At 46.5% G+C, this 24,406-nt stretch overlaps 1 protein-coding gene across 1 annotated transcript in view; it reads right to left on the minus strand.

Annotated features, from left to right (window-relative positions):
• The window catches only part of DYNC1H1 (dynein cytoplasmic 1 heavy chain 1), a 1,397,843-nt gene that overhangs the window by 930,990 nt on the left and 442,447 nt on the right, over positions 1-24,406 (minus strand). Inside the window, exon 39 of the mRNA XM_085626346.1 lies at positions 1,245-1,451. Within this exon, the coding sequence (XP_085482472.1) occupies positions 1,245-1,451 (207 nt within the window). The remainder of the gene's footprint in view (positions 1-1,244; positions 1,452-24,406) is intronic.

Here is a 24,406-nt window from a genome sequence, read left to right on the forward strand (position 1 = left end):
GGTGATGCAGTGTAAAAACGAATACCCTTGTTATTAAGATGCATACAATCGAAAATATGCCTTTCCTTCACGTGCATAATCATGATAGGCTTTAGCAAAGTCAATGAAAATAAGGCGCAATGCAGAAAGACAAATAAAAAAAAAAGAACAGATTTAAATCAACTAGTAATAGCCAGAGGATGAAAAACCGAGGAAACTTATGAAATCAAGAACATTGCAGAGCAAACCAAACCAAACCACTGAAGTAGCCATATTGACAAACAATGCATTTCAGAACATATTAAAGTGCTAGAAAGGATGCCCACCAAATCATAGCTTGTTATCGGATCGCAGAAGCACTATTATAAAGAAGCGTCCGCATGACAAATAGGTTAATGGATACAACACATTCCACAGCAAACCGCATAGTTCAATACTGAACCACTTTGCCAAAACCTATTTCAACTTAGGACTTCAAAGTCAAACACATGGCTAAGATAGATGAAACTAATAAAAAATAAAGTAATTATATGAAATATACGTCAAAGGTAGATAGGATATTAATAAGCCACAAATGGCATAACACAACCTACTACCTGCATCTATCTCAATGCAGATTATGATGCTACAAGAGAAATGTAACAGACTGGCTGTAGAGCAGCTTCATTTAATACTTACCAAACATAAATGTTTGTCCAATAACTGGAGAGACAGTTTTAAACATGGTAGAGAGCAAATATCTGTGCTGTATGAAGAAATCATGCGCACTTAAATAACAGCAACAGATGTATGTTGTTATTCCTGAATTTTACCCAAATGCTGCTATGTTACTTGAAGGTCAGAATGTGTTATGTCAGTGTGAGTATGTAACCCTTTCAATTTCTTATGCCTTTGGTATATTCATTCCACTCAAAAATACTGTTACACTTTGATTGCTCCAAGTTGGTAATGTTCTACGAACACTGCCAGACTGATCACCTTTCCCATTATAGAAAATGACCCAAACTAAAGGGGAAGAGGTTGATGGCTACAGCTCTAATCCAAATGGCTACAAGTGCCTAACACATCAATATTTGCTGGTGTTACCTTGACCAATGGCAGCTCCACAGTGGCACCATTTGGCATGTATTCCTGAAGTTTACAACAATCTAGTATGTTAATTAATTAATGTGGTAAAGTGCGGTCAGAAAAATAGAAAACTAGGATATGAAAATGTTACTGAAATGTACACAATTTATCAAACAAATTAAAAAACGGGAACTCACCTGTCTAATGAATGATATAACTCTTTGTGTTCCGTATTTGTCCATGTCTGGCAAGTTGATTTCATCACAGAACAGAACCAGCCACTTTCCTAATTGCACAGGAGCCAGTACAACACCATTTGGGGTACGTCGGTATTCACAGTAGTGATCAAAGGTCTTCAACAGGAGCTCAGGTGTAGTTGCACTAGAAAAGTTTAATCCAACAACCTGTAAAGGGAGAAAGCAAAATCATGTTAGAATTTATTTTGGGGCTTTTTCAAAAATGTATTTAAAGGTACAGGACTGTGAAAGTGCTACGGGTGTTGTCAAAGCTAACTGGGGAATTTCATAGTAGGGCTGATGGAGCTTATCCCCAAAGATAAGTTTACATGTGGTGCTCAAATGACTTGGAGGACAGGGTTTTATTGTTTTGAAAGGCTGGGTGGGTGAGGGTAGCAGCGACAGCAGAGTGTTGGTGGGGTTCAGGCAGAATAAGAGCAGGCCTTGTCTTCGGATCTCAGGACAGTCAGTGGGTAGAGTGCCCTTTGTGGGTACCGTCCTTTACTACTGGAACAAAATGTTTGTACACGAGCTGGACGTCCTAAAAAACCAGCAACATCACAGGAACACAAACAAAAAGACTTAACTTCACGCCCCCCGTCCACCTGTGAAGAAATGCGTGGACCACGGTAGAGTAAAATCTAGGATATCACCCTGCGAATGAGGTGGTGAGGGTGGAAGTGGTGGAATGAAGGGTGGAGGCGTAAGTGGTGGTGGTGGAAAAGCAGGTGGAGGAGGATGCAGGGGACCGGTAGCCTTGCCTGTCTTCCTCTTTTTAACAGGCACTGGCAAATCTATTGCTTCTCCAAGGAAAAGTTGGCGCTTCAAAGGAGGGGGTACAGACACTAGTTTTGGTTAAGATTCTGGAGTGCATCGATCTGTTCCTTCATTTTATGGAGGATAGGTTCCACTGGAGTACCGGAGTGGGATTTCAATGCAGAGCCCAAAATTTTCAGAGGCAAGATAGTCTTTTGTTTCGGAGCCTAAGTGGTTGGATCCGAAGTGGTCGAAGCCGAAGATGAATGTAGTTGACTCGGTGTGGGGCAGATGGCTTTGACTGTGCTTTTGGTGCTGAGCTGGGGTGCAGAATTTGGGTGCGGACCATGGCCTGCTAGCGGTGGCGGCATGGGAGCCTTATGCTCGGATGGAACCAAAGGTGGCAGGACAGGGATATCAGCACTCAATGTACATTGACACAGTGGAAGGCACCGCATCTGGAGGTCTATCTCGAAGTCGGAGCTGGAGTCGTCAATGGAAAGAAATAAGTTACTTACCTGTAACTGCAGTTATCCAGTACTGGTATCCTTCATAGTCACATGCTTAAATCATTCCTAGTCGTCGAAGTGGGAGTCCCACGGTAATATACAAAAAGCAGTAATTCAAAATTCCCATAGGCTATCCTGGTGGCAGAAGCACTAATATAAAGAATATTAGCTTATCTACCTCCTTTTCTAAAAAAAGGACCAAACTTTAAGTACAACCAATCAATAACCAGAACCCTCTAGAACCTTCCCAAGAGAGGTTGAATCCTACAGATTTTCCAGCACAAGTGTGGATAGGAATACAGTAGTATAAGGGGTGCCTCCCCAGCGAGGAGGGTGGGTTGCATGTGAATCTTTGAAGGTTACCAATACTGGATAAGGAGTATGCTACTTACCAGTATGCATCTGTTCTTGGCATGTAGAGCTGCAGATCTACACACTGTGCATAGATCGCCATCTGGTGTTGGGCCCGGATGTTTGCACTTATTTTTGTCTTGGAAAGTCTTTGGAAGTCACGAGGTATGTGACTCCTCCTTTGGATCATAGTGCGCATGGGCTTCGGCTCCATCCTCAGATTGTTTTTCGCCAGCAGGGAAATTATGGAGCTTAGTAAGAAACAGGAAAGAAGCCCATGTGTGGTGTATCTAAGTAAGATAATACTGGAACAGAGAAAGGTAGCCGGGGAGGCGGGTGGGCGTGTGTAGATCTGCAGCTCGACCTGCCAAGAACAGATGCATACTGGTAAGTAGCATATTCCGTTTGAGGCATAGGAGCTGCAGATTACACACTATGCATAGATTGTATAGCAGTATCCCATCCTAGCGGCGACCACCAGTATCTGTTGCAGTAGTTTGAAATCGTGTTTTGAGTACAGCCTGGCCTACACTAGCTTGTTGTTTAGTTTGCACATCAACACAGTAGTGTTTAGTGAATGTATGTGGTGTAGACCATGTAGCTGCTCTGCAGGTATCATCTAAAGGAATGTTTCCTAAAAATGTAATTGAAGCCCCTATCTTTCGTGTAGAGTGGGCTTTAGGAGGAACAGATAATGTACGTTTTGCTTTATGCTAACAAATCTGTATGCATTTGTCAATCCACCTAGCTATCCCAGATTTTGATATGGTGTTGCCTTTGTGTGGTGGTGAGAAAGACACAAATAATTGTTTGGTCTTACGAAAGGGTTTTGTTCTCTCGATGTAATATAGTAGCGCTCTTTTGACATCTAAGGTGTGAAGAGCTCTTTCTGCAACTGTTTGTGGCTACGAGAAGAATACAGGCAGCTCTACAGATTGATTGAGGTGCAAGGGAGAAATGACTTTAGGGAGGAATTTAGGATTGGTCCGGAGAACAACTTTATTAAGATGCATCTGGAGAAAGGGTTCTTGAATGGTTAGTGCGTGTAGTTCACTAACTCTTCGTAGAGAAGTAATGGCTACAAGGAAAGCAGTTTTCCATGTAAAGAATTGTAGCTCACATTTATGTAAAGGTTCAAATGGAGGCCCCATTAGTCTTGTGAGAACGATGTTCAAATTCCACACAGGGGAAGGTGGCACTCTGGGGGGAATTATTCTTTTGAGTCCTTCCATAAAGCCTTTATGGCAGGTACTCTGAAAAGGGAGAGGTGTTGTCTATTTTGTGGATATGCTGCTATGGCAGCCAGATGCAATCTGATGGAGGTATAGGTTAGGTTGCATCTTTGGAGGTGTAGTAAGTAGCCTATGATGTGTTGGATAGACGCATCTAGGGGATTAGTGTTATTGTTATGGAAGTATACCACAAATCTTTTCCATTTGGCTGCATAGCATGCTCTAGTGGTAGGTCGTCTAGCTTCTTTGATGACGTTGATTCAGTCAGGAGTAAGGTTAAGGTAACCGAATTCTAGGATTTCAGGAGCCAGATCGCTAGGTTGAGCTAAGCTGGGTCTGGGTGTTGGATCTCTCCATGGTTCTGGGTTAAGAGATGTGGAGAGAGGTGTAGTTTTTGGTGCGGAACTACTGAGAGTTCCAGCAGTGTGGTGTACCATAGCTGTCTGGCCCAAGTTGGAGCAACTAGGATGAGCGTTAGAGTATTGCTGTAGTTTGAGCACCACTCGTGGAACGAGTGGGAGAGGCGGAAAAGCGTACGCAAATCTGCCTGACCAGTTCATCCATATCGCATTGGCTTTGGACAATGGGTGAGGATACCTGGCAGCGAAGTTTGGGCATTTGGCGTTTTCTTGGGTGGCGAAGAGGTCTATCTGTGGTTGCCCCCAAGTCTGAAAAAACAGTTGAAGAACTTGTGGATGAAGTTCCCACTCGTGGATTTGTTCTGTTTGACGACAAGAGTTCGGCTATTGTGTTTTGGATTCCCGGGACATGTTGGGCTAGGAGAAAAATGTTCTGAGGTATAGCCCACCTCCATATGCTCTCTGCAAGTTGAGAGCGCTGCAGAGAGTGTGTCCCGCCTTGTTTCTGGATGTAATACATGGCTGTCATGTTGTCGGTGCGGACCAAGACAGTCTTGCCCGATATATGTTTTTTAAATGCTTTTAGGGCTAGGAAGATGGCTAGTAACTCCAAATGGTTGATGTGGAGTAGTTTTTGTTGAGGTGTCCACCTGCCTTGCATGGTGTGGTGTAGTAGGTGAGCTCCCCAGCCGGAGAGCGATGCGTCCGCTGTCATGACTATTTGAGGAACTGGCTCAAGGAACGGTCGCCCTTTGGAAAGGTTCTTGGTGTTCCACCACTGCAGAGAGCGATGGGTACGACCGTCTACCAACACCAGATCTGTTAGCTGACCTTGAGCCTGGTTCCATTGGCGTGCTAAGCACTCTTGGAGAGGACGCATCTAGAGTATTGCATGAGGTACTATGAATATGCAAGAGCCATCATCCCTATGAGTTGCATGAACACTCGAGCTGGTAGAGTGTTGCGGTTGGAATCTGGTGAGAAGAGCTTGGATGCTTGCTATCCTGGCGGGACTGGGATAGGCGAGCGCTCTTGAGGTGTCTATTGTGGCACCAAGGTATTGTTGCGTGTGGGACGGTTGGAGCTGGGACTTCGCATGATTTATTGTGAATCCCAGGTTTTGAAGTTGTTGAATAGTGGCATGAGTGTGTTGTACACACTGATTGTACGATTTGGCTTTTATGAGCCAGTCGTCTAGGTATGGGAAGACATGTTTGTTTTGTCTTCTTAGATGTGCTGCCACTACTGCTAGACACTTGGTGAACACACTTGGTGCTGTGGTGACTCCGAATGGGAGCACCTTGAATTGATAGTGCTGACCGTCCACTACGAATCTTAGATATTTTCTGTGAGCGTTGTGAATAGGAATGTGGAAATAGGTGTCCTTGAGGTCTAGAGTAGCAAGGAAGTCGCCCTGGGAAAGCAGAGGGAGGACCTGCTGAAATGTGACCACGTGGAAATGGTCTGAATGTATGTATATGTTTAGCGGTCTGAGGTCTAAAATAGGCCTTAGAGATCCCTCCTTTTTTGGTATGAGGAAATAGAGGGAGTAGACTCCCTTGTTTTGTTGGTGCAGGGGAACTGGTTCTATTGCACTCTTTGTAGGAGGGAGATTACCTCCTGCATTAAAAGTGACAGATGTTCTTGTGACATTGGATGGTGTTTGGGTTGGATGTTTGGGGGGTAGATGTTAGTTCGAGACAGTAGCCTGATTGAATTATTTCGTGGACCCACCTGTCTGAAGTGATGTTTATCCAGGCAGAAATTGGTGGAGTCTTCCCCCGACTGGAGTGGAATAGTCAGGTGAGAGTGGAGGGAAGTCATGGGGTAGGTGTGGAGGCAGAGCATGAGTTGTTATTTTTGCCTCTGCCTTTGCTGTTATTCCCTCTGTAACCACCCCTTTGGTAACCTCTAGCAAAGGTGGATTGTGCGGGAGCTTTGTAAGAGGTGGAAGGGCTATCCGAGGAGTAGCCTCGATGAGTGCTTCTGAATGATAAGCGACAAAAGGATCGTCTGGAAGCTTGCGATTGCAAGGCTGCCATAGATTTGGCGGTGTCTGTATCCTTTTTAATTTTTTTGAGAGATACGTCTACGTTGAGCCCAAATAAGTGTTGCACATCAAAAGTTTGACTGAGTATAGAACTCTGGACTTCTGGTTTAAAACCGGATATCCATAACCAGGCATGCCTGCGCAAAAGGACACTGGTGTTGATTGCCCTTGAGGCGGTGTCTGCTGCATCTAGGGCACAGCGAATGGAGGTATTGGTGATGTTCTTACCCTCATGGATTAGTTCACTGGCCCTGTTTTTGTATTTGTCAGGGAGGTGCTGCATTATGGACTCAAGTTTGTCATAATGTGCCCTGTCATATCTGGCTAGGAGCGCTTGGGTGTTAGCAATGCGCCAAATATTTGCTGCCTGTGATGCTGTGCTTTTGCCAGAGGCGTCTAGGAGTTTGGATTCCTGGTCTGGTGGTGGTGCGTCACCTGATGTTTGGGAATTTGCCCTCTTCCTAGCGTTAGAGACTACTAGTGAGTCTAGTGGTGTGGGGCCTTTAATGTATACTGGGTCAGTACGGGCAGCTTTATATTTCTTCTCTATTCTTGGGTTAAAGACCCGAGCCCTGACTGGGTCTATAAATGTTTCTGTTGCGTGCTTAATGACCCCTTTAAGCATGGGTAGTGTAGCGGTGGACCTGTGTGTGGTGTCAAACGTATCCACAAAGAAATCCTCATCCACTGGTTCTGTATGCAAAGCCACCTCTCGTGGTATTGAGCAGCTGAAGCCGATATTGTCCTCGGGGGGGGGGGCCTGGAGGGATTAATATCATCTTGTGGGGTGTAATGGACATCTGGGACACTATAATCATCCAGGGGGTCAGGGGAGCCCGTAGGCGTAGAGTCCCCAAGGGGTTGATCATCTGCACCTCCTTCTGCATCGTCTGATGTGTCGTCATCTATTGGGGCAGGTGATGGTGTGGGAGAGCGGTGTGGTAGAAGAAGAAGAGGGAGGAGGAAGAGAAGGAATCCTTAATGGAGAGGTGGCAAAGTCTCTCTTCTTTGGTGGTGGACCAGGCGCAGGCATGTGTAGTGGTCTTTTTTTGATACTGTGCATTAAATGACCAGTCTTAAGATCCTTCATTAGAGTCTGTTGTGTTGGATCTGGTTGAAAAAGTTAATCTGTGGGAGACCGATCCGTCGGTGCCAAGGGCTTCGGTGCCTTAAGTTTTTTGGGCGTCGCATCGGTAGCGGTTCTAGGCTTGGATCCGTGTGGTTTTGCAGTGTCTGTGAGAGTTGGAACCGGGTGCTGTTTTTTTGGTTGAGAGGTTTTCTGTTTGGAAGTGTCTGGGCCTTTCGGTGGGCGGCTTTTAGTCGGCTCCGAGGGTGTCGTCGGTGCCGAAGAGCTGGTGCCGACCTTCGACGACGAGTGCTTCGGTGTGGGAGCAGCGGTCGGCGTGGATGATGTCGAAGACGCCTTTTTCTTAGGTGCCGGAGTTGGCTTTTCGGTACCGAGGGTAGGCTGACTCGAGCCCGAGTCGCCTAAAGGCTTTGCAGGTTTTTTTACTGGGCCCGAAGGCGGGGCATGGGAAGCAGTGTCTCGGCGTGCTCCCGGGCCCAAAGGTGGGGGTGGTACCGAAGCCTTTTTCGACAGTGTGGAGGGGGTGGGTGGGTCGGGGTCGATGTCTGTACTCACGGCCCTTTGAGCTGGAGTGATGTCTTCGACGTCTGAATCATCTGCTTCGGAGGCGCCGATGATGGCTTCCTCGACTCGACCCTGCTCCGGAACATAAACGCCCTCTTGAAAGATGTCGTCGGGGATCGAAGATGACGAGCACGCCATTGTTCTTCGAGCTCCTCGGTCCCGGATGGTCTTTTTGGAGCGGAAGGAGGCATAAGCTGGACAGCCCCTGGCCTCATGCTCTGGTGAGAGGCAGAGATTGCACACCTCATGTAGGTCGGTGTGAGGAAACTTCGACCCACATCGAGGACCCTTTTTAAATGGCGTCCTTTCCATGAACCGGAGATGAGGCCCTGGTCGGCCCGAAGGCCTTCTTCGACGACCGGAATCGAAGACTTCGAGTGGAAGGGCGCATGTGGTTGGAAACGCAATAGAAACAATACCGTTGAGATGGGAAGGATTGCACGTCGAAGGGAAACCGTTAACGGTTCCGAGCTGGAACACGAGAACACATCCGAGCCCGATGGCGGAAAAAAAACAATCTGAGGATGGAGCCGAAGCTCATGCGCACTATGATCCAAAGGAGGAGTCACATACCTCGTGACTTCCAAAGACTTTCCAAGACAAAAACAAGTGCAAACATCCGGGCCCAACACCAGATGGCGACCTATGCACAGTGTGTAATCTGCAGCTCATATGCCTCGAACCTGCAGCTACAGGTAAGTAACATTTCTTTACCAGTATTGGGGTATCTTTCATAGAGCCACATGCTTGAATCAGAATAGCAAGCAATAATCTAAAACAAGTACCCTTAGTGGATGGTGGGTAGTACCAATAGCATATCGAAATGTATTCACAAAAATGAATGTTCCATGAAAGCGCTGGTGTATAACTGTGCATTTAAACATGTAGAATAAACATTTCTATCATAAGCTTAAACAAGTATACCATCTTCTATAAACAATTATGGCACATATCAAAATGTAGGTCAGTATTGAAAACAGAAAAGAAATCCTCTTATTAAAGAGGCACACCTTACTGAAACAAATGATGTAGCACTGCCTGTCCCACAGCTGCATCAGCACGCTGTGTTGACTCCAGGCAGTAATGCTGCGTGAACATTTGCGTTGATTTCCATGTCGCAGTTCTGCAGATTTTTTCCAGTGGCACCCATACGAACATAGCAGCCAATGTAATGATTGCTCTTGTGGAGAGCGCTCTCTCTTTTTTTGTCAAAGGCTTGCCTGGCTTGTCGTGGCAAAACTGAAATGTGGCTGCTATCCATCTTGCGATGGTAGCTTAAGAAACAGCAGTGCCCTGATGACCTTGTCCATAGGCTATGAAGAGTTGATCTGCTTTACGGATAGACTCAGTCTTTTACAGGTAGAATTTAAGACACCTCTTGATGTCTAGAGTGTGTCAAGTTCGTTTTGCAGGTATAGAAGGATCAGGGAAGAAAGTTCTGAGAATGACAGGCTGGTTTAAATGGAACTGCGAAGGAACTTTAGGGATGAATTTGGGATTCATCCTGAGGATAACCATTTTATTTGTAAAATGAAGAAATGGATGTTTTACAGTGAACGCTTGTATTTCACTAACCCTTCTGGTTGATGTTAGGGTGAGTAGAAGTGCCACTTTCTACGTCAGGCACTTGATGTCAGCCATATGGATGGGTTCAAAGGGTTCTTCATCAATTACAAAAGGACTATATTCAGGTACCACTCATGGGGAGGGGGGGGGGGGGGGGGGGGGGGAGCCTTAACAGGTGGAAAAATGCGAAACAAGCCTTTCATGAATCGCTGTACAATTCTGGTCATACAGACAGACGTTTTGGGAAGCGTCTATATCGGGATATAGTTGTTTGATGAACTCTAACTGAAGAATATACCAGACCTGATTTTGACAAAGGACAGAAGGTACAGTAGGATTTGCTTTGGAGCAGAGAGACAAGGATGCACATTGTTTTGACGGCACCAGAGACCGAATCACTTCCATTTCAGTCTGTAAGGCTAGTTGGTGCTATCCGCACAAGACCTGGCAATGTCTTTACGTTCCTGTGTAATAGTCAAATCCTTAAATTCAAAGAATTCAGGAGCTACGCATGCAATCGGAGAGATGCTGGCTCCGGATGAAATATCTGTGTGAGAAAGTGCCCTCTTTCTTCATGGTTGCCCCCACTTTTTGCTGAATTGCTGATGTGCTTTGACTGAGTGTGCCCTGGGCTCCTGCTAATCAGGTACCCAGAGCCTTTGTTCTTTCCCTAAAACTGCATTGAAGTTTGAACCCAATTGGCATCTCTGGCCACAGGTCAGCCCCTGGTAAATGATACCACAAGTACCCAGGGCACTGAGACCACCCTTAGAGGTCCTGTACCCTGACACACACACACACACACACACACTGTCTTTGCAGGCTGCGTTTCTCGGTGCAGAACAAAGTGAAGAGTCGACATGGGACACATCCAAGTGTGCCATACCTACAACCCACTGCCCTGGCATAGATCAGTCACCCCTCTAGCTGGATGCACTATACCAGTGGTGAGGGTACAGGTGCATGAGCCCTGTACCCCTACAGTGTCTAGGACCATTCTTAGACATTGTAAGTGCAGTGCTCCCATTAGGAGTATATGGTGCTGGGAGTTTGTCATTACCAACTCCACAGCACCATCATGGCTACACTGAAAACTGAGAAGTTTGGTATCAAACTTCTCAGGACATTAAACCCACACTGATGCCTGTGTGGGATTGTAGGAAACTGGCTCTATATATACTGCACAAAAGTGAGGTACAGTGTGTATAGAGTCCAAGGGTCTCCAGAGGTTTGGCAGAGGTTAAAGTTAGATAGAACCTTACTCTCTAAAGTGGTAGCTTGGTCGAGCAGTAAGGCAGTATCAGAGGACAGTGTAAAGCATTTGATGCACACACTCAGTCAGCAAATGAATTCACACACTCAATAACTGAACTCTTGGCCAATTGTGTTTGTAAAAAAATATATACTGTTTTAGTTTTAGAACCAAGCAAGCATGGCACTGGTAAGCATTAAATACTTTTCAGTAATAAGTTACTGGATATAGAACAGTTGGAAAATGCAATAGAAACTGTACTTTGTTTGATTTACAGGGAATGCAGTAGGTTGCAACAATTAGCAAATACAGTACATTGGAATGAATAGGCTTTTTCAGTAAATTGCAGGTAAGTTACTTTGTACATTACTTTTCTTACTCAGTGCTGGATGCCTGGATTCAGCACAGGGACATTTCCTGTAAACAGGTGAGTAAATATGTTTTGGTTATTTGTGTGATTTTGAAAGAATATTTTTAGATTTCAAAATTCCACACTTTGACAATTTTCTTCCAAAAAGTTTCTATGTAATCCTATGGAGGAAAAACAGGTTATCGGTTCACAGGTAAGCAATCGTCTGTGGGAGTTAAGGTTCTGGGGTTAGACTCAGGGATCCCCCAGGGTCTGTGAAGCACTTTTGTTTAACCCTCAGAGGCACTAGGGCTGACAGGTGCAGAGTGTTGAGGCCCAATGTTATCCTATGGAGGATAGGGGGCCTCCAGTTGGTGGCTGTTGGCAAGCAGGCCACCCAGCTGTGGGAGCAAAGCTCCTAGGGTTTAGGTCAGGGCAAATAGGGAACTAAATTAGCACCAAAGGTGCACCCTCAGCGGCACTAGGGCGGCCGGGTGCAGGGTGCTGTTTTGAGGTCGGGTGCCCTGTTTTCAATGGAGTTTGTTAAGCACTGCAGGCAGGGAGACAAAGGACTTCTGGGTGCGACCACCACTTTGAGAGGTAAGTTGGGAAGTTAAGGGTTGGTTAGGTACCATTGGTTTGGGCACACAAGTCTCCTCCCCTGGATGGGCAGGGTTCACGAAGGGGAATCTTCAAAGGCACGCCGCCTTTGTGAGCCTCCCCAGACCATTTGCTGCTTTCAGCAACTGGTCTCCACTGGTTCTACCCCCCACTATGGGCGGGAGAACCGGCGGGAAAAACAAGTGAGGCAAAGAGGTGTGCCGACCTCTGCCAACTCCACCCCTCAGGTGGGGAAGGCGAGGTGTAGCACAACTTGAGGAGGGGGGGACCCCAACCAACCAGGGGCAGGCTCATGCCCCCCTCCATAGGATAACATACAAACTTTTCACAGAAAAGCAGTTTGAGAAACTAAAGAAATTCTTTAAAATTGCATAATCTAACAAAAACGATTTTACTTACCTGTTTTCAGGAAATGTCCCAGAGTAGTATCTAAGTATACTACTCTGTGTAAGCCTAGTAATCTCAAAAAGTACTTACCTGCTATTTTACTAAAAAGCCTATTTGAGTCCAAGTACTGCATTTACTATGTATTGCATTTCTCTGCATCCATACTGTAAATCAAACCAAATTGCATATACAATTATCAGTCAAACTGTATTCCAATTGCATTACTACTGTAAAGTATTCATTGCTTACCTGTGCCAGGCTTGCTTGGTTCTAGAAAATAAAATAACTACAACAGTTTTTTTTTTTACACAAAAACAATTGGTATGAAGTACAGTCTGAGTACGTGAATTCATTTGCTGACTGAGGGTGTACGACAAATGCTTAACACGGTCATCTGATACTACCTTACTGCTCGACCACACTACCACAAATAGAGAGTGAGGTGCTATCCAACTTCACCTCTGCCTACCTTTGGGGTTGCACTAGACTCTGTGCACACTATACCTCACTTTGGTATAGTATATACAGATATACAACAAACAAAATCCAAGAGTCTAACGAGCTCACAAGAGCTCAAAATAAACAGCACAAAAAATGACCCTTAGTTATACAGCGAGAAAATCCTTTAAAGAGGACGGAATCCCATCACCCACCGAAGTGGAATGCTTTATCTGGGATCTCCTCTTGGTTCCAAATCCTAGTGCAACCAAGGGCTACAACCCCTCACTGTGACAGAGGAGCTCACGGATGTTTTGATATGAAATATGTTCAATTCTAGGACTCCCTATGATCCATCAGATGTGAAGAGCAAGAACGTACAGAGTGATGGGCGCAGTGCAATAATGTGAAAAGTGAAAATGTGATCTAAAATGGACTACCATGATGAAAAATAGTCTTATTTTGTCCTGGTGCCAATATTACAAACAGTGCAAATACAATTATAAAATATCAACTGCATAAGTCTGAGAGACAGGTCTACATGTTTCGGCCATTGTGATCTAGATGCGATCATAGTCTTCCTCAGGACCTTGATGTATTTTTGCTACTGCGGAAAAAGTGCGATAAAATGTCACAACTAATTATGTTGGAACTAATACACCATGCATAACTTCTAGTCGTGATTTCAGGAAGTTAGGGTATGCTGGTCATACCTGTAAAAATAAAAGTTATAACATCATAGGGGGTCAAAGAAATTGTGCTAAATAATCTAACAAACACATGGGTCATAGGTAACCTTTGTGATATATACCTAATGAGTATGTCACATGATTTGAAAAGGTGTGCTTATCATTTGTTTACGAGAAAGCTGCCTCACCTCACCTGGCAACAGCTCAGGACGTGAGGCCCCACTCTAAAGCCGTGTTTTCTACATCATCAGTGATTTATTGAGTGTTTGGAGATTTCCGGTCTACATGGCGGAAACGTTTATTTTCCAACTGAGGAAGATGGGGTGGCTCTCCCTCCTCCTGAGAACCACCAAAAAAGCAAGATATAAGGATAATATCGTATAGACTTTTGTAAGATTTACTCTACACTGATTGAGTGTGGTGTGCGCCTAATTTACCTAGCCACCACTGGTGTTTAAAATGCTTGTGGTGTTGTCCGTACGGACCAAAACAGATGAGGCTTTTATCCGAAGGAGGAAAGCCCGCAGGGAGAGAAAAGTAGCCTTTAACACTAGCCTGTTGATATGCATCAGTCATTGGGACGAGGACTATTTTCCCAGAATTTGAAGGTCTTGGAGATGGCCTCCCCAACACTCCATGAATGCATCGGTGGTGACTATGAATTCCGGGACTAGAGGCAGAAAAGAGAGGCCCTGAGAGAGGTGTGACTCTAGAGTCCACCATCTGAACGCCTCTCTCATGCGTGGAGTGATGGTTATCACGTTGAAGGATCCCATTGCTTTAAGTTCCTCTTGCAACGGTCTCATGTGAAAATGAGCTAAAGGCACTAGGTCGATTGCTGAAGACAGCATGCCCAGAGGAGACTTATATGTCCTCACTGAAGTGCACAGTCTTTTTGAAAGCCTGAGAACTAAGGTTTGCATCCGTTCCGTCTTTGCCGTGACAGGAAAGTCTTGTTCTGAATGGTTTTTAAGTCGGCTCCTAGGAAAGACACTGTTTGACTTGGAAGAACTGATGGTTTTTGTTGGTTTATGGTGAGGCCCAGTCTGTGGAACAAATGTATGCAGTCTTGTCTCTGTAGCAACTAGATGAGTCGATGGAGCATTCAGGAGCCAATTGTCCAAATATGGAAGTACCTGCTGACACTGGTACCGTAAGGCGGCAGCCAAGGGGGCTAGGAATTTGGTGAAGATCTGCAGAGCAGATTTGAGGCCGAAGGGTAGGACGCGGGATTGGTAATAGTTAACAGCCACTGTGAATAGAAGGAACTTTGTGTTTGGAGTGTATAGGAACATGTAGGTAGGCGTCCTCCTAATCCAGCAATGCCATGTAGTCTCCACTGTTGAGGCACTGGTGGATCTATGAGAGAGTAACCATTCTGAAGGTTTGGCTTCTGAGGAATTTGTTCAGCCGTCTGAGGTCTAAAATAGGTCTCCACTCCCCTGATGTTTTGCGTATCAGGAAGAAGCGAGAGTAAAAGCCTTTCCCTCTCTGTGCTACTGGAACTCTCTCTATTGCAACTTTTAGTAGCAAAACATTCGCTTCCTGTTTCAGTAACTTAAGACGAGGGGGCGCGATACCCCTGGGTGGCGTATTTAGTGGGCGCTGGGTAAATTCTATCGCGTGGCCATAAGATATCAAGTCCAAGACCCATCTGTCTGCTCTAATGTCGCGCCACTGGTGGATGGGAGTTGAATTGTTTGCACCAGCTTTGGCGGCGGGAGGGGGGGGGGGGGTGAGGTAAATAATAGCTGGTACCTCAATGTCATCACTGATTGCGACCTGAGTAGCAAGCTTGAAATGGTGATTTTCTGTGTGAGCCATGCCTGGAGAAACCAGCTTTTTTCTGTTAAATGGTTTGTTGCTGGTAACCCGGTCGATATTGCGGCTGAAAGGACTGATAGTGCTGGGTGCACTGGAAATTACCTCTATAGCCTGAAAATACACGTCCTCGTGCTCCCCGAAAGGGCACTTTACGATCCCGTAGGGTCCCCAATTCCTTGGTCTTGTCTGTCATCGGTCATGATGGCTAGTAGAGCTTCATCTATATGTTTGCCATCGTTCGCCATGTCCAGTATCTTTGATTGTACTTCTGGACGAAATGATGTCGCTCTAAGCCATCCCCGGTGTCTTAAAACAGCCGCACCAGCTTGTTGTCAGAAGCCAGTATTGGCTATGTCCATGGCACAGGCTATTATTTTGCCCACTGTACTCTCCCCCTCAGCCAAAACTTTCTGAAATTCCTGTTTGTCTTCTTCCGCTTTAAATCTCCAGCATGGCCCCGATTTTGGACCACATTTGCCGATCATATCGGCCAAGAATGGCTAGTGCATTAGCAGCCCTCACAGAGATCGTGGACATGGATGAGAATCTTTTCCCAATGGAATCCAAGCAGCGTCCTTCCTTGTCCGGTGGAGAAGTAATGGGAGTGAAAGGATTCTTTGATCTCCTCTGTGCCGCTTGGAAAATCACTGAATCCAGTTTGCGATGACCCGTAAAACATGCGGGGGAATCCTCCGGAGCCCTGTATTTCTTGTCTAATCTTGGCAGTACAGGCACTACAGTGGCTGGTGATGTCATTACTTTGAGGCCCTCCTTCCAGATATGGTCTATAATGGTTATAGATCTCACTGACTTTGATTGTTCTTTAAAGTCATAAAGGAAGCAATCGGATTGCTAGACTATTGTGGTTAGATGAAATCTGGAAGTAGCTCTGCCCATCAGATTATGAAACCCTCCAATGTCTTCCAGAAGTGAGTCAGAAAGAAGACACCGTGGAGGGGATGGTGTGGGTATGATGTAGTTATCCCATTCATCAGTGGGTGGTGAATGATCGTGGATTTCTTCTCAAGAGGACGGATCCTCTCTAGGAGGAACAGGTATAACGGGTGGTGGCGTCATGCTAGGAGTAGAAGGAGGCGGCAGCATTGGTGTAAGCAGCGTCATAGGTGGCGGTGGAGGTGGCGGAACAGCAGTCTCTTCCTCTTGGTGTGGGAATCTTTTCCTCTAGTCCATGAGCATGTTCTGCAAATCTTGGATTAACGAAGGTGGTAATTGAGCAGGTCATTGCCTTGGAGATCAACATAATATCTGAAAGGTTGGTATTGTTTAGGAGCAACTGGATAGTAGTGTTAGTACTGTTCCTCGTCACAAAAGTCCTCATCCTCCTCATGACACTTGACGTTGAGCTCAGAAGGACTATGAGCAGTCCCAAAGGGACCGTCATCAGTTTCCTCTGCCTTCAGCAGATGGCTTGGGAGTAATGGCAAAATCTTGCCTGGCGATTGAAAATCAGGCTGCAGAGATGTCTTGGATAGTCTGGATGGTTGCCGTGGAGGTGTTGACGGTATTTGCAATGACTTTTTCGTAGGGAGCAGAGTTGACTGGACTGTCGATGTAGATGATTTTTTCATCGACGGTATAACCATTGTCGACGTCTGTACAGATACGGTGGAGTGCTCGTCGGAGGCAGAACAGACGACGGCGGCGGAACAGTAAAGAAAAGTGAAGACACGACATGGCACACCTCCCGTGTGCCGTACCTACAGACACTGCATACAGTATATGAAAGTCAACACTGCAGCAGGCCTTACAGCTCTAAGGCAGGGTGCACTATACTACATGAATGGACATATCTGCAGGAGCAGATATGCCCTTTGCAATGTAGAAGTTGATTCTTCGATATCACAAGTGAAAAGGGAAACCATTTTGAGAACATATGCTGGAGACTGCTGTTTACGAGTTCCCAAGCTGCATGATGGCTTCACTGAAGCCAGAGATGTTTGGTATAAAACAACTCATATTAATAAACCCAGATTGATTCCAGTGATGGATTTATTACTACATACACCCTGAGGGCACCTTAGAGGTGCCCCCTCGCTGGCTGGTGTAGACCAGCCCACCACTACTGACAATTTCTGATCCTCTGCTGGCAAAGGAGCCCGCACTCTCAAAGGGCAGGAAAAATGCCTGATCTGGTTGGAGGTGTTGTCATCTCCTCAAATTAGAATGGCTAATGGATCAGCCTATCAAGGCAGGAAACTTCAAAGGTCTCTGTCGCCTTTAATATGCGACTCAGGGCTTCCTCAGAAAGGGGAAATGCCACCCTGCCGAGGACCCATTTGGCATCAAGAGAGGAGGGGAAATTAGCTTGTCAGTGGGCTGCCCCCCCCCCCTCAGGCTAGTTCCACTCCTAAGGTGGGCTACCTGATGTGAACACGAAGGAATATGCTACTTACCAGTATGCATCTGTTCTTGGCATGTAGAGCTGCAGAGCCACACACTTAGGATAAGATCGCCATCTGGTGTTGGGCTCGGATGCTTGCAGGTTGTCGTCGTCTTCGGAAGAAGTCTTTGGTCACGAGATAGGTGACTCCTCCCTTGGACGATAGTGCGCATGGGCGTCCACTCCATCCTCAGATTGTTTTTCGCCATGATGGGAAACGATGGAGTTTGTAAGAATAAAGAAAGGATGTCCATGTGTAATGTCTAAGTAAGACTATGCTGGAACAGATACAGGTCCCGGGGAGGTGGGAGGCCGTGTGTGGCTCTGCAGCTCTACATGCCAAGAACAGATGCATACTGGTAAGTAGCATATTCCGTTCGAGGCATATGAGCTGCAGATCACACACTTAAGATAGATTATACAGCAGTATCTCCCCTAACGGTGGTCACCTGTATCAGTTGCAGCAGTTTGGAATAAAGTTTTAAGGACAGCCTGACCCACAGAAGCTTGTTGTTTTGCTTGCACATCAACACAGTAATGTTTAGTGAAGGTGTGTGTTGTAGACCATGTGGCTGCCTTACAAATATCTTCTAAGGGAATGTTTCCTAAGAATGCCATGGAAGCCTCTAGTTTGCGTGTGGAGTGCGCTCTAGGGGGAACTGTCAGAGTGCGTTTAGCTTTTTGGTAACCTATTTGGATGCATTTAACTATCCACCTGGCTATCCCGGATTTGGAAATGGGGTTGCCTTTATGTGGTGGAGAGAAAGCAACAAAAAATTGTTTGGTTTTGCGGAAAGATTTGGTTCTGTCAATGTAATAAAGCAGGGCTCTTTTAACATCTAAGGTATGAAGAGCTCGTTCAGCTAAGGAGTCCGGATTTGGGAAGAACAGTGGTAGCTCGACTGATTGGTTAAGATGGAACGGAGAAATGACTTTGTTCTAAGAACCACTTTGTTACGGTGTAGTTGTAGGAATGGTTCTTGTATGGTTAAAGCCTGGATTTCACTTACCCTTCGAAGGGATGTGATAGCAATAAGGAAAGCTACTTTCCATGTAAGGAATTGTAGTTCGCAGCTTGAGCTCTACTTTTGTGTAGCTGTCTCATCCCATTCTATTCCGGCTATTTCAGAGGTTTCAGAGATCGATTTCTCAATGCTGTTTGGGCCCGGCATGACTACAAACACAAGGGATCTTCTTTCTTGGCAAGCAAAAAAATGTAAAAGTTCTGTGGCTCAAGCTACTGGACTGTCCTCACTGTGCAATGGCTAGTAATCACTGCGCAGACACCAAGAATGCAAATCCGTAAATCCTCACCGCTGCCACCAATGTTAGAATCCGGGGTCTCTGGTTGGCGCAGGTGTGTAGACAAGCAGGGACCCTTTCCTCTACGTCAGGGCGAAGGATTACTCTGCGAAAATAACCCCTGCTCACCCTCTAGGTAACGTGGCGCGAGCAGTCAGGCTAGATTCCAGAGGGCATTAGGTTAAGCATTCAAGATGTCCCACACAACAACCACCAACCCACCACACAGAGACACAAGACTGTATTTTTGTAAAAATAGACTCTTTATATAAAAAGGTTTCTTCAAGCAGGCTTTAAAAATACAGTTCTTCACTTCAAAGTAGGTTCCAGTTACTTGTAATACTTTTCAGCAGTCCACAGTTCTTTAAATGGCAATGTTTGGCTCAAAATATACTTTTTTGAGGTCTGTGCGCTTCGTAGTGCCTTGCGTACGCTCCGTACGAATTTTTAGACGAGTCGTGCCGTTTCGCACGCTTCGCGCGTACTAGGATTTAAGCCGTACGGACCGTACCCTCGTAGGTACGCGTCGTACAAGTCCGGTACGCCTCTTGCCAAACCTCACGCTTTCTGAGTGAGCAACGTCTATATATTTCCAACGGTACGGACCGTAGCTTCGCTGGGACGCTTCGATCAGCTGGTGCGACCCGTACAAAAGCTCACGCTTCACGCGGGAATAGCGTAGCGCGACGCCAGTGTAGGTACGGACCGTACAAAGGCAAGTACGGTTCGTACAGGGGCGCTTTCAATGCACAGTACCTTGAATCTTGGTAGGAAGTTCGTGGCGGCCTCAGCAGTCCCGCAAAGGGCGTCCCGCGTCGCGTTGCAGTTCCGGCTCTTCAGTGGACGGCGATGCTTCGTGGGGCGCTCGGGAATGTCTCAGCACACCACGGAGGTCAGGAGGAGGAGGGGCAGCCCTGGGGGTGAGTCTCAGCGCGTCGCGCTGTCGGCAGACACTAGGATCGGCGAACAGTGCACCTTGGGTCCTTACAGTGGTCTCGGCGGCTCAGGGTCGCAGAGGCTCGGCGCTTGGACGGAGGTCGTCTCCCTTCACGTTGCGAGCTACGGCTCGAGGGGGCAGTTGCTTGCTTTGGTCAGACCAGGCGGGCTGATTTTCACGGTGCTCACAGCAGCCCGGGCAGCCAGAAGTCGCGGTGCTCAGTGAGATGGGGGCACACAGGTTCTCTGGGGTCCGCGTTGCAGGGTCACCCACAGCAGCTTCCTCTTCTTCCAGGGGAAAGGTAGCGCCCACTGTTCCTGGGGCACAGTTCAGGGGGCAAGTTCACACGCAAGCCCTTGGAGATTGTTTGTAAAGCACAAGTTGAATTCAAAGTCTTTCAGTCTTTTCCTCCTCTCCTTCAGCAGCAAGGTACCCACCACAGGCCAGTCTCTCAGGCTTAGAGACAGTACTCCTCCATGCACCTTTCCCAGGTCCTTCTCTTCAGGCAGAGTTTCTTCTTGGCGCAAACAGGATCTGATTTCTTAGGAGCAGGGCTCCTTCTTTTATACAGTAATTCTTTTGTTCTTTGTCGGCAGGGGGCCTGGGCCTGGCTCAGTCCGGTTTTGGAGCACTTTGTTGTGGTGACTCCGCTCTTTACTTTCAGCAGCAGGGCAGAGACATCAGCCGCTCCACAGGGGGCGGAGCTGGCATTGTGGGGGCAGAGCACAGGTCTATTCAGAGTCAAGGTGTACTCCTCCCACCCATCCTGGTGTAATCTCTCTACCCACCACCTGGCAGCCAGCCTGTCTCCTGGAATTTCCCAGCCCTGCTCCCCACTGAAACTAAGCAGCACACACACACACACAAAGCAGAGGCGGACTGAAATGGCCAGGTCAGTAAATACCAACTTTCTAAAAGTAGTATTTACAAACACAGGATATTAAAATAAACTTTACTAAAAGAAGTATTTTATTATTCTGAGTTCAGGCATACTAAACTTGACTTTCTACCATGCTCTATGAGTCCACTGGGATTACAGCGTGTAGTAATTCAAGCAGCCCATTCTGGCCTATGGAGAGCAGGTAGCCTTCAATAGTGAAAAACTAAAATGGCTGTAATTCACTATTAAGACATGCCACACACATCAGGGCATGTCCTACCTTATGCCTACAATGCACCCTGCCCTTGGGCCTACCAGAGGGGTGACTAACATGTAGTTAAGGGAAGGTTTAGGGACTGGCAAGTGGGTGCACTTGCGCAGTCAGCATGACAGTACCAGACTGCACGCAGGGTCTGCAATGGCAGGCCCTAGACACATTTTACTAGGCCGCTTCTGTGGGTGGCACAACCAGTGCTGCAAGCCCACCAGCAGCATTTGCATTTACAAGCCCTGGCACTCCTGGTGCACTTTACTAGGGGCTGATAGTAAACCAAATAAGCCAAACATGGAAACCAATCAATGTATACAGTTTTCATAGGGAGAGCATATGCACCTTAGAACTAATCAGCAGTGGTAAGGTGCCCAGAGTCATAAAACAGCCAACAACAGGTCAGAAAAAATACAGGAGGAAGGCAAAAAGTTTAGGGATGACCCTGCAAAAAGGGCCAAGTCCAACAGCATTTATGCATAGGTTCAAATGGGGGGCCCATGAGCCTAGTTAGAACAATATTTAGATTCCACACTGGAGAGGGTGGTAATCTGGGTGGAATAATCCTTTTAGGACCTTCCATGAAGGCTTTGATTGCAGGCACTCTAAATAGTGACAAGTGTTGTCGATTTTGTAAGTAAGCAGCTAATGCTGCTAACTGGAGACGTATGGATGAGTACGCTAAACTACATCTTTGCAAGTGTAGTAAGTAGCAAATGATGTTTTGGATGGATGCATCTAGTGGGCGTATATCGTTAGTGCAGTAAATGGCAAATCTTTAACATTTTGCAGCATAACAGGCTCTAGTGGTAGGTCGTCTGGCCTCTTTTATAATATTCATGCAGTCCGGAGGTAGGTTGAGATAACCGAACTCTAGGACTTCAGGAGCCAGATCGCTAGGTTCAGTTGCTGTGGATCTGGGTGTCTGATTTCTCCATGGTTCTGGGTTAATAAGGATGGGGAGAGGTGCAGTTTTTGGTGTGGAACTAGAGAGAGTTCCAGCAGTGTTGTGAACCAGGGCTGGCGTGCCCATGTGGGAGCTACTAGTATCAGTTTGAGAGACTGTTGCCTGAGCTTGCGTACCACGAATGGAATGAGTGGGAGAGGCGGAAAAGCGTACGCAAATCTGCCTGACCAGTTCATCCATATCGCATTGCCCTTTGATTGTGGGTGGGGAAACCTGGTGGCGAAGGTTGGGCATTTTGCGTTTTCGTGTGTGGCGAACAGGTCTATGTCCGGTTGGCCCCATTTTTTGAAGAATGGGAGTAGGACTTGTGGGTGTAATTCCCATTCGTGGATCTGTTGGGTCTGTCGACTCAACAAGTCGGCAATCTGATTGTGAACTCCTGGAAGGTGTTCTGCTAGCAGATGTATGTTCTGGGGAATGGCCCATCTCCAAATGTTCTGTGCGAGCTGGGACAGCTGGAGAGAATGTGTGCCTCCTTGTTTCTGTATGTAATACATGGCTGTCATGTTGTCCGTCCGGATAAGGACAGTCTTGTTTTGTAGATGTAATTGGAATGATTTTAGAGCTAGGGATACTGCCAGTAGTTCCAGGTAATTGATATGGAGCATCTTTTGTTGAGTGGTCCATTTGCCCTGAGTGGTGTGTCCTAGGAGATGGGCTCCCCATCCTGTGAGAGATGCGTCAGTTGTCACCACTATCTGTGGAAGAGGCTTTAAGAACGGCCGCCCTTTGGACAGGTTTATGGTGTTCCACCATTTTAGGGAGCGATGGGAGCGGCTGTCCACCAACACCAGATCCGTAAGTTGTCCGTGAGCCTGGTTCCACTGACGTGCTAGATATTCTTGCAAGGGACGCATTTGAAGTCTTGCATAAGGCACAATGAAGATGCATGACGCATCATGCCTATGAGTTGCATGAACACACTCACTGGAAGAGAGTGTTGGGGTTGAAATTTGGAAACGAGAGCTTGCATATTGGTGATCCTGGCTGGGCTGGGATAAGCAAGGGCCTTGGAGGTATTTATGATGGCTCCCAGATATTGGTGTATGTGGGAGGGCTGTAGTTGAGATTTGGGATAGTTGATGGTGAATCCCAAGTTGTGTAAGATTTGAATAGTTTGAGGAGTGTGTAGGACGCATTTGTTGAATGAATTGGCTTTCATGAGCCAATCGTCCAGATATGGGAAGACATGAATTTGTTGTCTCCTGAGATGCGCTGCTACTACTGCTAGGCATTTGATGAATACCCTGGGCGCAGTTGTCACTCCGAATGGAAGGACTGTAAACTGATAGTGCAGTCCGTCTACCAGGAATCTTAGATACTGCCTGTGCGCAGGATGCATGGGAACGTGAAAATAGGCATCCTTGAGATCTAGTGTGGCAAGGAAATAGTCTTGTTGTAATAGTGGGAGCACTTGTTGAAGAGTGATCATATGAAAATGATCTGAGTTTATGTACCGATTTAGGAGTCTGAGGTCGAGTATTGGTCGTAACGTCTCGTCCTTCTTGGGGATTAGGAAGTACAGTGAGTAAACCCCTGTACCTTGATGTTGTAAGGGAACTGGTTCTATTTTGTGTTTTTGAAGCAATGAGAGAACCTCTTGTTTGAGGAGCGTAAGATGGTCTGGTGACATGGAACGCTGTTTGGGTGGTATGTGTGGGGGGGTAGTGGTGAGTTCCAGGCAGTAACCATACTGGATAATTTGTCTTACCCACTTGTCTGTTGTGATGGAATTCCAGACAGTTAGGAACTGTTGGAGTCTTCCCCCGACTAGAGTGGAATGGGCTGGGGGGGATGGAGAAAAGTCACTGTTTTGTGGCGGGGGAGGTACAAGTGTTGGTATTGCTTTGACCTCGTCCCTTGGTGTTGTTTCCTCTATATCCTCCTCTAAAATATCCTCTATGGGGGGTTGTTTGTGTAGAGGTTTTTGAATGTGGAGGAGGTGTCTGCTCCCATAGTTTTGGAGGCTCCTCTGTAGAAAGAGCGTCGAAAGGAGCCACGTGGTTGTGGGGACTGTAACGCTCCTATGGACTTAGCAGTCTCAGTGTCTTTTTTCATCTTTCCAAGTGCCGTGTCTTTTGCTGGTCCAAACAGTTGCTCTTGGTTAAATGGTTGGCCAAGTATGGTACTTTGTACTTCTGGCTTAAAGCCGGAAATGCGTAGCCATGCATGGCGTCTAAGGAGTATACATGTATTTATTGTCCGAGAGGCAGTATCTGCTGCGTCAAGTGCACATTTAATTGAGGCATTTGATACAAGTTTTCCCTCTTGTACAAGGTCATATGCCTGGGACTTGTATTGGCTGGTAGGTGTTGTATCAGCTCTTCCAACTGA

Source organism: Triturus cristatus, chromosome 9 (genome assembly GCF_964204655.1).
Source record: "Triturus cristatus chromosome 9, aTriCri1.1, whole genome shotgun sequence".
In the NCBI taxonomy this organism is placed as follows: domain Eukaryota; kingdom Metazoa; phylum Chordata; class Amphibia; order Caudata; family Salamandridae; genus Triturus; species Triturus cristatus.